This window comes from Pezoporus occidentalis, unplaced genomic scaffold (assembly GCF_034315485.1).
Source record: "Pezoporus occidentalis ecotype Australia unplaced genomic scaffold, CSIRO_AGI_Poc_V1 ctg220, whole genome shotgun sequence".
In the NCBI taxonomy this organism is placed as follows: domain Eukaryota; kingdom Metazoa; phylum Chordata; class Aves; order Psittaciformes; family Psittacidae; genus Pezoporus; species Pezoporus occidentalis.
Window position 1 is genome coordinate 146,105 of NW_026914073.1, and position 11,594 is coordinate 157,698.

The 11,594-nt window shown below is 50.7% G+C and overlaps 1 protein-coding gene across 1 annotated transcript in view; it reads left to right on the forward strand.

Moving 5' to 3' along the window:
* Positions 1 to 10,114, forward strand: part of LOC134164520 (myogenesis-regulating glycosidase-like) — a 32,603-nt gene extending 22,489 nt beyond the window's left edge. Inside the window, exon 2 of the mRNA XM_062620358.1 lies at positions 7,698 to 10,114. Coding sequence (XP_062476342.1) covers positions 7,833 to 9,929 — 2,097 coding nt within the window. The 5' untranslated portion in view covers positions 7,698 to 7,832 and the 3' untranslated portion in view covers positions 9,930 to 10,114. The remainder of the gene's footprint in view (positions 1 to 7,697) is intronic.
* The last annotated feature ends 1,480 nt before the right edge of the window (positions 10,115 to 11,594 follow it).

Sequence of the window (11,594 nt, forward strand, 5' to 3'; positions counted from 1 at the left end):
GCAGGGGTCCTGGGGTTGGAAGGTGATGGAAGGAAAAGCTGAGCTCCTGGCTATGGAGGAAAGTCCTGCTGTGGGTCTGCCCTGATGATCACCCTGGAGGTCGCCCAGGTCGAGTTTGGCTTTTATGCATCAGTTTTGGCTCTGCACAGGGGAAAGCAACAGGACAAGGAGTAATGGGTTAAAATTTCAACAGAAGAGATTTAGATTAGATACAAGGAAGGAATTGTTCCCTGTGAGGCTGCTGAGGCGCTGGCACAGCGTGCCCAGAGAAGCTGTGGCTGCTCCATCCCTGGCAGTGTTCAAGGCCAGGTTGGATGGGGCTTGGAGCAACCTGCTCTAGTGGAAGGTGTCCCTGCCTGTGGGAGGGTTTGGAACTGGATGAGCTCTAAGGTCCCTTCCAACCCAAACCTTTCTGTGAGTCTATGAAAACCACACATCCCGCCTTGAGAGACAGCAGCAAAGGCTGTGAAACAGAGATAGGGGAAGCCAGAGTTCTAATCTTGCTATGAAGATGCTCCATCCAGAGACCTGCACATCTCTATATGGAGCAGATCTCCAAACAGAGCAGACCTCTGGTCCAGCACCTCAGGGCATGGCGGTCAGCAGCAAGGGAAGCAGCTAGGTTCTGTGCTTGTGGCATCCCTTGTCACCCCCGATGCCAGCCAGATGTGCTCCATCCAGACATGCAACTTAACACAATCCTGTTAAAATCCAAAGGCAAATCCTGTTTTTCTGGATTTGGCAATCTTTTAATGAGATACAGGATGTTCAGGCTGCCACTGAAACCCCCACCAGCACTGTACTGAGGAGAGCCTAACCCAGAACTGATGCCATATTTAAGCCTTAGTGCAAAATGGTCAGTCTAAAAATGATGTGTCAGCACAGACCAAAATGAATCCGTCAGACATCAGCCACTGAGATTTTCAGGGTTTCAGACACCACTTTGGTCTTATTTCTTATATATGCAAGAAAATATTTGCTTATAATATTGCTCTGTAGCCTTAAAGTTCATTCTTCCATGATGCATTGGCTTGCTCACGGTGTGCTATAGCCTCGTGTAGGAATGCTTTCTTCAAATCATTTCCATGGCTTTTCCCGGGCTGCAGCTAGAAGAGAGCAAGCTACTTTCCAACTGTGATCTCTCCCACATGAAGCAGAGTAGTCCCATAATTGCTGGCTCTCAGGCACGTAATTTCCATGTCAATTAGTCCTTGGTGACCTGAGTCCCATAGAGCAGCCTTTTTCCTGGCTCCATCGTCAGTTTGATGGATGCAATGTTTTTTTCTCATCATTTTGTGGCTCCTGGTGAATTTAACCAGAGTGAAGCAATGAGCAAATGAAACCACCACCTGATGGGGCCGTGGTATTACCCACCACATCTTCAAGCACAAGGATCACTCACCAGGCATGCAAATTCAGTCCTGTCTGTTAGGCACTGCTTTCAGGAACACAGAAACTCGAAGACCAAGCAGAGACAAATATTTTGCTAGCCTAAAACTCGTGGGATGCTCAGGAATAACACAGACATCCCAGCCTTTAAGCTGGCAAGGTATTGTATGACACACAGTACACCAGCAGTGCTTAAAATCTGGGCTCAGACCTGTACCCTCAGTGTCATGAGGACAGGGATGGCACCAGGTCCCTGGGGTGAATAAGGCTGGGGCTCTGGGGGGTTCTCCATCTGTTCAGTGTTTTAGAGGTGAAATCTTCCTCTCTCCCTGGGTAACCTCCTTTGGGCAAGGTACAAATCCTTATTAGCTTTCTTTTCAGCTGTCTGGCCTTTTTCCACTGCTTCAAAGTGCTTGTGAAAGGAACAGCTTCAGCCATGCAGGGTGATTTATAAAAACCCAGGGAAGTCTGTCTTGCTTATGACCAGGCTGAGTTTTGTTGGTAAGGCCCCTTCCACATCCCTCTGGCTGCCGGCTGGCACTAATCACCACTCATCCTTCCGTCTACATCTGCCTTGAAGATGGGCTTTCATTGCCTTGGTCAAAGCTGAGGCAAGCTGAGGGTTCTGGCCATCTTGGGGTTGTCTCTGCAGTGAAACCTTTGATCACAGAGAAGCACTTGGCATCAAATACTTAGGAAAATAGCCACAGTAAAGATCCTGTGTCTCTGAGAAGGAATGCAAAAGGAGAAAGAGATTTTTACATACCAAAATTATCCCATATTGAGGAACTGGAGCCAGTTTTGGGTAAAGCAGCTTCTCCAGAGATGTCTGGGTTAGATGTGGTCCTTGCAGCCATGCTACAATGTGAGCAGCAGGCTGAAACTGTGGCTAGCCCAGAGCAGATGCCCTCAGCCTGCCTGAGAGCCTCATCTCCCACTTTGGGTACGTATTTGCCACAAGAATTCCCACAGGGGCAGGAATGAGGTAAATTGCCCAGGCAGTTGGCTGAACCCATGCAAATCCTGAAGCACCCCCTTAAGGACCTACCTGGACCTCATGTTAGGTCTCTGGGTCACAGATTCTGCATGAAGGTGAAAGCCTTCAAGCTATCTCACCTCTATCTCACTGCTGTTGCAGGCATCTCCCAAGAGTTCCCTCTGGAGCAGACCCTCCAACTGAGCCTGGGTCTAAGTGGGAGAAAGCCCAGCTCAGACCCAGATCCCTTCCAGGCTTATTTCTTCACATGGCACAAGCCCAACTCACTGACTTCATTCAGAGCAGTCTGAGATGACAGCCTCCTTTTTCCCCCCCACTTTTTCCTGTATTTCCACTGTCCTCAGCCTACTCACATGATTGCAGCTGAGGCACACAGTGACCTTTTTTCCCCTTGCCTGTGCTTTGCTTATTGCTCTCTGCTCGGTTTGCTTCTTCATCAGGGGGAGGCACCTCAAAAACTCCCTGGAGCTCCTCACAAGCACTGATCCTGATGGAACAGGGTCTGACAGCCCGGTGCTGCCCAGGGGATGCCCAATGACCGGTCACCAAGCAGCCTATGACAAGCCTGGCAATACTGCCTGGGTTTCAATCTCAGCCACTGACTCAGCAGATGGAGCTCCTTCCCAACGATACCGGCAGAGCAGCTCTCAGCATGCAGTGGGAAGCTGTGGCCACTGCGTGCATTTTGGAGCAGCACATGGACACTGTGTGCAGGCTCAGGAGTCAAGGGAGAGATTTGAAAAGGAGAAAAAAATAGATTTTGAAGGTTTTTTTTTCTGACAAATTGGAAAGGAGAAGTTTGTTCATATAAGAGGATGGGACTGGGGCTTCCACTACCTACTCTTACAGCTATTAGGACTGAAAGACCTGTTCATTAAACTTCACTTTATTTCCAGCGGTGAGGGACCAGGATCTTCTGGATAAGGAAAACCCCAGGTAATATTTCTGCTCCAGACCTGAGCTGGATTTGCATGACTTTAAGGGTCTTATACCACTTTCAGGTTTGCAGGAGGTTACCAGCTTTGCATCAGCACTTTCTGCAGGGACAAGCCATCAGAGTCTGTGCAGTCACCTTCACACTGAGATCAGCTAAAAACCCTCCAGGCATCAGGAGCCATGGGGAGCAGTGCACAGACCCCCAGATCAGCACGGCTGCCAGGCATAAATCTGCTCAGAACAGACTGGTGTGTGAGCTGGTGCAGGTCTCTCCATGCCTAGTGCATCCCTGCAGGACACAGCCACAGTCCTCCTGGGAGGTCAGACTCTGCTGCTGATATGGGGTTAATAAGACCCAAACTGCTGTTTCAGCCCAAAGATCTGGGTGAAATCCCCATGGGCCAAAAGTAGAGGCATTGCTGTTGCCCTGGCTGGAGCTATCATGGATTGCTCAAAGCCCAGAGCTGGGGTGAGGGCTGCACACAGTGCTGTGGATAATATCCCCCCTGCTTTGGCGCACAAGTGAGCTTTTTTTTTTTTTCCAGGAGAAGCAGGATTCTGCACCACTCCAAGGGAGAGATTCTGTCTGTATCCCTCTTCAGCCACCTGATTAGGTTGCTGCAGGAGCTCCATCAGCCCTGGCTGCTGCTGGCAGGAATGCTGGTGTGCCTACTTGCACCACATGGATTGCAGAGCAATGGCAATGTCACCTCTCCCTCTGCATCCATCCCCCAGCCACTTCCCCCTTGCGTTAAGACATGTTAGCTTTGTAGCTAATCTGTGGCAGCTCACGAAATAACCTTGGCTCTCCCTCGCTCGCCCTCCTTGACTGCAGCGATAGCAGATACCTCTTTTGTCACGTCATCTATAGACACAGCAAAAACGGTGAGCAAACCTCTCCTGAGCCCCTTTTAGCAATAAATCACTCATACAATGCCTGCGTGTACTAGGCAGCCATGGGAATCAGAGGTGATGGGAACTCCTTTCTGCTTTGTGTGTGTTTTCTGCTAAAATGTCCCATTTGAAACAGTCTTAAAAGACCTCAGTAAATGATTAATCAGTTCATGCGGAGTTTGACATGGCAATTGTTTATGACCATGACTTACAGATACCTATAGCACTTTCTGCTAGAATGTGCTGTATAGTCTCCCTACAAGTGCCTGTTTGTGACTCCTGAGTGTTTGATAACCCTTATTAAAAGAATCTTAATATACGAATTATTTCCTGGTGGGTTGTTTGATGAGTGATCCTCTCCCTGCACCAGCAGGTAGATAAATACAGTTGAAAGGTGAAAGTCTGTGGATTCAGGAATCACATACCTAAGACCTTAACTGAGGACTGACAAGCTTGTGCCACATGTGCCAAGAGGGTTGGGTTGCTGGATATAGATTTGGTCTGGAGGAAGAAGGTTCTGAGGGTACATGTAAAAGGGGTTTAGGTGTGTAGCTGCCCTTTGAGCTGGCTGATGTGTGGTTCATCACTCAAAGCCCTTGCTTAGCTCCTATTTAACTCTAAGAGGGTCTAAAGTCCTGGCTTGTTTTCTGGATATCACAGTGCTGGATATGTCAATGTTTAATTTGTGCATGCTAAGGGCTGCTTAGATCCTTGGGGTGTGGAATACCACCTCCTTTTGGAGGAAGGCCTTGGGGTTCGATGGGGCCAGACCCCTATCAGATTAAGATCTGGTAAAGAAGCCCAAATATAACACAGCAGTGCGTGCATCCCTGGGACATCTGGATTTTGGGTTGCTATGGAAGCATTCAGCCCATTCTTGCTTGGAAGCAGTTGCACTTTGTGTGGGTTAATTAAGTACTCACCAAAGCACAGAGGCTTTGTTACTATTCACAGGAAAGGGACACTGTGATGCCATAACCCCATGGATGGAGCAAGGAAAAGGCTAGATCTAGGCTCTGGGTCGCCTGTGTGCACTGCTTGTCCGGACTCGTCCTCATCAGCCCCAAGCAGCACTCAGGGTGCCAGCTTGCCACTGGATATTTAATGTTTCCATGAAACACAAGCCTTGCAGCTCAGGAGTCAGCAGCTTTAGAAACTCCCTTACCCTGGTGGGATCTACCCCAGAAACCACAGTTGCATCCTGCTCTGCCGCCAGGTGTGTCTACTCTTTCCACTGACCAGTCACATCTCACCTCTCCTCCATGAGGGGCAGGCCTATGGTGCTCACCACATCATAGGAAGGAAAGAAACCCAAATGGCCCTTGGGACAGTACAGCTTGGTCCAGGAGCCCTGATTCCCTTATATACCATCTTTCTGCCACTGATCTACCCCTGGGGAAAGCGAGTGATTTAAAGCAATTGTCTGGGAGAGAAGTCACTGCATAGGAATCTTACACATCCTTTATTCTTACAGGGATTTTTGAGTCCTACTGAGTCCCTGTGTTTTGATGTGGTTTTGGTTTGGTTTGGGTTATTTTTTTTTGGTTTTATTTTTGTTTGTTTGTTTTGGGTTTGTTGTTTTTTTTTGTGTGTGTGTGTGTGGTTTTGTTTTGTTTTCATTGTGGTTTTGTTTTGTTTTCATTGTGGTTTTGTTTTTTTTTAATGTGCTGTTTAGCATAAAGAAATACAAGAACAAATAAAAATAAAAAGCAGAATTCCTGGAAAATCGACTTGCCCTGCTTCCCTCTCCCTTCCCCTTCCTTGTTTTTCACCCTGAGAAATGATGGGGCTCATGTTAAAGGAGACTCCTGCCTCCAGGCTGATTGGGAGGGCAAAAGGAGGAAGGAAGAAGAGGGGGAAAGCCCAGAGGGCGGCACCCAGGGACTGATGCAGCGCATCCAGGCAGCTTCAAAGCAAAAAGGCTGTTTTGCAAAAACACCATGGTTTGGCTGGAAACCACCCCCCCGTGCTGGAGCTACACAGCTGTGTCAGGAGCCAGCCCAGCACGGGAAGGCTGCCAGCTCTGAGCTCTTTGGGGCTGGCAGAGTGCCCCGAGCACACATGTAACCCAACCTGCTCCCCAAAACCGTCCCTGGGGCAGCACTGACCTTCCTTCTCTCACCCCCTACCCTTGCCAGGGCTTGCTTGGGAACACTTTTATCCTTTCTTCCTCTTTTTATTCTCTGCAAAACCTTGCTCACACTGAGACTGGATTACAAATACTGACCGAGTGGCTCATCAGGTGGCTGGGAGGCTGCTGCAATTGACACCAAACTTGGTGACCTCTGGTATTTTAATGGTTCCCAGTGTGGCTTATGATCTCTGTATACTTAGATACTGATGTCATGGCAGTGTGGGTGAATATGCCTGGCACGTATAGCTGGGCACAGCTTGCATGAGTGAGCTGGCTCTTTTTCCTCCTCTCCATACAGGCTACTCCTGCACGTTTTCATCCTATCAGAGCATGCAGACCCCAGGATGTGTACAGGGAAGCTGGGAGGGAGCCCAGTTCCATGGAATACATTGCTTTGAGCCACCTGCATCGGTTTTCCTGCCTGTTGTTTTTGTTGGCAGCAGATGCTCTATCAGATGCTGCGAGCTGCACTGCACTGCCTGGCTTGGTGATGCTTGATGCAGCTGGGGTGTGTGTCACCCTCTTGTGCACTTCTCAGCAAAACCGGCTTTAATGTAGTGCTGGTCTTGCAAAAACTTCAGTTTAACATTCCCATCCTCAGACTCTGTGCCTAAATATCATCCACCCCCACTGCACCATAATGTCTTGCCTGGCACAAGCCTGGGAGTTACAGGAACTGAATTAGGATAAAAAACAGGGAGGCGGATGTAGGGAAACACCCTGTTTTCCCATTGCCAAGAGGGGCTGTCCTAGGGTGATGGCTTCAGGACTGACAACAGTCAGGGCTCTGCCCAGCCATCCTGAAGCAGCGCAGTGCCCCAAAGTGTGTGCATCCCCACGTCCGTATGCAGGAACAAAGTGCAGGGAGATAAAACATCCCTCCCTGGCTGCATCACTGGAAGATGCTGGGGAACAGCAGGCAGAGGCTGGACACTTCAGCACTGCATTTCTCTCCCTGCATTTGATGTGGAGAAGCGGACAGGTGGAGAAATCCAGCAAGGCATATAATTGATGTAAAACCAGATCGGCTTGAGATATCCAGTCTGTAAGCTTGGGTAGCAGCCCCTTTCCCTGGCCCCATTCTCCTCCAGGCTCTGGCTTGACTTCAACCCCTTTACCTTTCCTCTGCAGGATGCAGCAAGGCTGCAGCCAAGAGAGGGTCATGGGAATGCTGGCATATCGCTGCTCCAAAAAAGCTCAGCCCAGCTGCCAGTGAACAGGCTGTCACCGCACAGAGCAGAGCAAGCCGGAGAAGCAGGGACAAGGGGAGAGGAGCTATGGCCATTAGCAAGATTTAACTGGTTTTCTGCTGTTTATAACCTTCTGTTTCATTAAATTACACGGCAGGTGTGAGTGGCCAGGCTTTGGAAAGGAGACTGTGAGCATCTTCATGCAGCAGCTTGGATTATCTGTCGACCAGTTCAGAAAAGCAAAACCATCAGCAAAGTTTCTAACTAGGCATTGGCGCTGTAAAAAGGAATAATGGACAGCAAGATTACCCACCGTGCGGGAAAACATGGGGATGCTCAAAAGGGAGATGGCAAAGAAAGGTGTTTGCCTGAAAATGTCACACCAGTGAAGCAGAAGCCATCCAAAGAGCTGAGGCCCATGCTCGGGGCCATCTTGCTGGGCCTCATCCTGTTCATCGCTGCAGTGGTGGCCTGGTGCTACTACACGGTGTCCCTGCGGAAGGCGGAGCGGCTCAAGACGGAGCTGATGGACCTGCGTGCGGACGGCTTCGTCATCAGGAACCAGCACGGGGAGGTGGTGTTCCGGCTGGCGTTCCGCTCGGGCAGCCTGGACCTGGAGTCGTGCTCCAAGGAGGGCGAGATCCTGAGCTGCACGCGCTCGGGCCGGGGGCCGCTCAACTTCTTCATCCAGACGGTGAAGCCCAAGGACACGGTGATGTGCTACCGCGTGCGCTGGGAGGAGCTGGCGGACGGCCCCGCCGTGGAGCACACCATGTTCTGGGAGGACGCGCACTGGTACGGGGGCTCCGAGATGAGCACCCAGCACTGGCCCATCCGCCTGGCCGGCTACCAGGAGCCCATGCCCTACGTGACCAGCGACGTCTACTCCTTCCGCGACAGCTTTGGCGGCATCCTCGAGCGCTACTGGCTCTCCTCCAAGGCGGCCGCCATCAAGATCAACGACTCCGTGCCCTTCCACCTGGGCTTCAACGCCACCGAGCGCACCCTCTTCTTCCAGGCGCGCTACAAGGACTCTCCCTACAAGCCCCCGCCGGGGCAGCAGCCCTTCCCCGAGCTCAGCTACCGCGTCTGTGTGGGCTCTGACATCACCTCCATCCACAAGTACATGGTGCGCAGGTACTTCAACAAGCCCTCCAAGATCCCTGCCGAGAACGCCTTCCGATACCCCATATGGTCCACGTGGGCCCTCTACAAAAAAGATATAAAGCAGGAGAAAGTACTGCATTTCGCAGGAAACATTAAGAAGTACCGTTTCAACTGCAGCCACATAGAAATTGATGACATGTACACACAAGCCTATGGGGACTTTGACTTTGACCCAGTCAAGTTCCCCAATGTGACAGAGATGTTTGCAAAACTAAGGGAAGATGGGTTCAAGGTCACCCTGTGGATCCATCCCTTTATACACACAGATTCCTCTAATTTTGGGGTGGGAATTGAGCGTCAGCTCTTCATCAAGGAGCCATCAGGACGACTGCCGGCCATGGTGGAGTGGTGGAATGGCATTGGGGCCATCCTGGACTTCACCAACCCGGCAGCCCGCGACTGGTTCCAGAGCCACCTGCGCCAGCTCCGACACAAGTACGGCATCTCGTCCTTCAAGTTTGATGCGGGCGAGACCAGCTACCTGCCCAAGCAGTTCAGCACCTTCCGCCCGCTCTCGGACCCCAGCATTTGGTCACGGCGCTACACAGAGATGGCCATCCCCTTCTACGAGCTGGCTGAGGTGCGCGTGGGCTACCAGTCGCAGAACATCTCCTGCTTCTTCCGCATCATTGACCGTGACTCTATCTGGGGCTACGAGCTCGGCCTCAAGTCCCTCATCCCCACCGTGCTCACCATCAGCATGCTGGGGTACCCATTTGTACTTCCAGATATGATTGGAGGAAACTTCCTCTCTGGCAAGACAGATGGAGCGGTGGAGATCCCAGACCGGGAGCTGTACGTGCGGTGGCTGGAGCTGTCGGCCTTCATGCCCTCCATGCAGTTCTCCATCCCACCCTGGCTCTATGACAAGGAAGTGGTGGAGATTGCGCAGAAGTTCACGGAGCTCCACGAGTCGCTGGTGGCCCCGCTGCTGCTGGAGCTGGCCAGGGAGGTCACCGACACGGGGGACCCCATCATCCGTCCCATCTGGTGGATCTCGCCCCGCGACGAGGCCACGCACAGGATCGACTCCCAGTTCCTCATCGGGGACACCCTCATGGTGGCTCCTGTGCTGGAGATGGGCAAGCAGGAGCGTGACGTCTACCTGCCGGCAGGCAAGTGGCGCAGCTACAAGGGGGAGTTGTTTGAGAAGACCCCCGTGCTGCTCACGGACTATCCTGTTGACCTGGATGAAGTTGCTTATTTTCTCTGGGTTTCCTAAGAGCCTCCTCCATGAGCTGTGGAATGGCCTCAGGGATTAATGAACCAGTGACTTAAATGGCCTGGTAATTTTAATTGTTTATAAAGCAGAAATACTTCAGTATGAATTCTGAGGAAAACACCATGACCTTGTTTTGTGTGGCAAGTGCTGTAGAATAACTTACTTATTAAAATATATTGGATCGCTGTCCTTGTTACTACAGTTTGACAAGCACAAAATACAGAAACAGTTTCTGCTCGTAATCTTTTCCCAGCAAGAAATGCCTTGCACGCTTCTGGTTTACAAAGGAATTTACATGCAGCCCTTTGTTACCCAGTTTAATGGGTGATCGTTGCGATATATGTAATTTCATTTACTTGGTGAAGGAGGCAGTTGCAGCAGAGTATGTTTTTACCAAAGCAGTCTGTGATTATCCTAAAGATGAAGGCACCCAGTTTCCAGCCTGCTTGTCAGATGGATGCTGATGCAGGAGTAAAGGGATTTGTGTTTCCCATGGCTTCAGCTATCTGAGCAAGGAGAAAGAAGCTATAGCACGTGGCATGGATTCAGCCGAGCCTGTAAGCTTGTCCTGAAATTTCATGGCAGTCAAGATTAAAACCCAGCACCAAGGCATGAACAGGATAAGACCTAGTAGGATCCATTTGTCTTTTGGGACCACATCTACAGCCAATGTGTGTAACCTGTCAGGTCCCAGGAGAGGACTCAGCCATCATCCTCCTGAGAGGGTTCAGACAATTGGGAAACCAGCCCAAGTGCCTTGCTGCCTCAGTTTCCCCATGCCACCAGCTGTGTTGATGGAGATCCACATGAGCTGGCATCCTTCTGCTCATGGAGGTGACTTCTCCCAGTAGGTGTCTCAGCAGTACCTGCAGGCTTGAAGTGTGCACTCTACTTTTGGTCCGATTTTCTCTGGTTTTAGGCAAAGAGAAGTTTAAAAGTTACATGACTGAGCAGTTTAGGAACATCCTGGGGTCTCTGGGCTGCAATGCACCATCCCAAAGTGAGAGACTGATGATTCCTTTGCTGACCCCAGTATGCTGCTAGTAGGCACCTGAGAGGTAAAGCTGTGTGTGGCCCCAAGGCAGGAGAAAGCTGCTTTTTTTAGGGGTTTGCCCAAGAGCTGGTCCATATAAAAAGTAAATCGGAGCTGGAGAATGTCGTACTCACTCCAGAACTGGTTTGGTGCTCAGGTGAAGCATTTCAAAACCACCTCAGACCACTGTCACCCATCAGTGGGTCTATTATGCCATCAAGACCCTGCATGGTCACAGCAGCACGAGAGAAGTGCCATGTGGGATGGGCCAGAACATCTTCTAGATGCCTATGAAAGCAGCTGAAGCCACAGCAGTGCTATCACTGGTATGGTGATGAAGAAGGAGAACCGCACTTTAACCCAGGGATGCGAAAGGGAAAGCAGTCTCGCTCTGGCAGTGGTGTCCAGTGATCACACACTATGTCTGGTTCATTACCATGGGCTTTCTCCCACTCCAGGATACTGGCTTCCACTAATGTATCTCCCCTGAGGATGAGAAAGCATTCAAAAATGCTTTATCTCCCAGCTGCTGTTTTGAAACCCCAACGGGTCCCTGACAGCTGGGCTTGGGGTAACCAGTAAGTCTCAGACGGGCCCCAGCAAAATTCCTCTGGCTGTTGTTGCAACAAGAA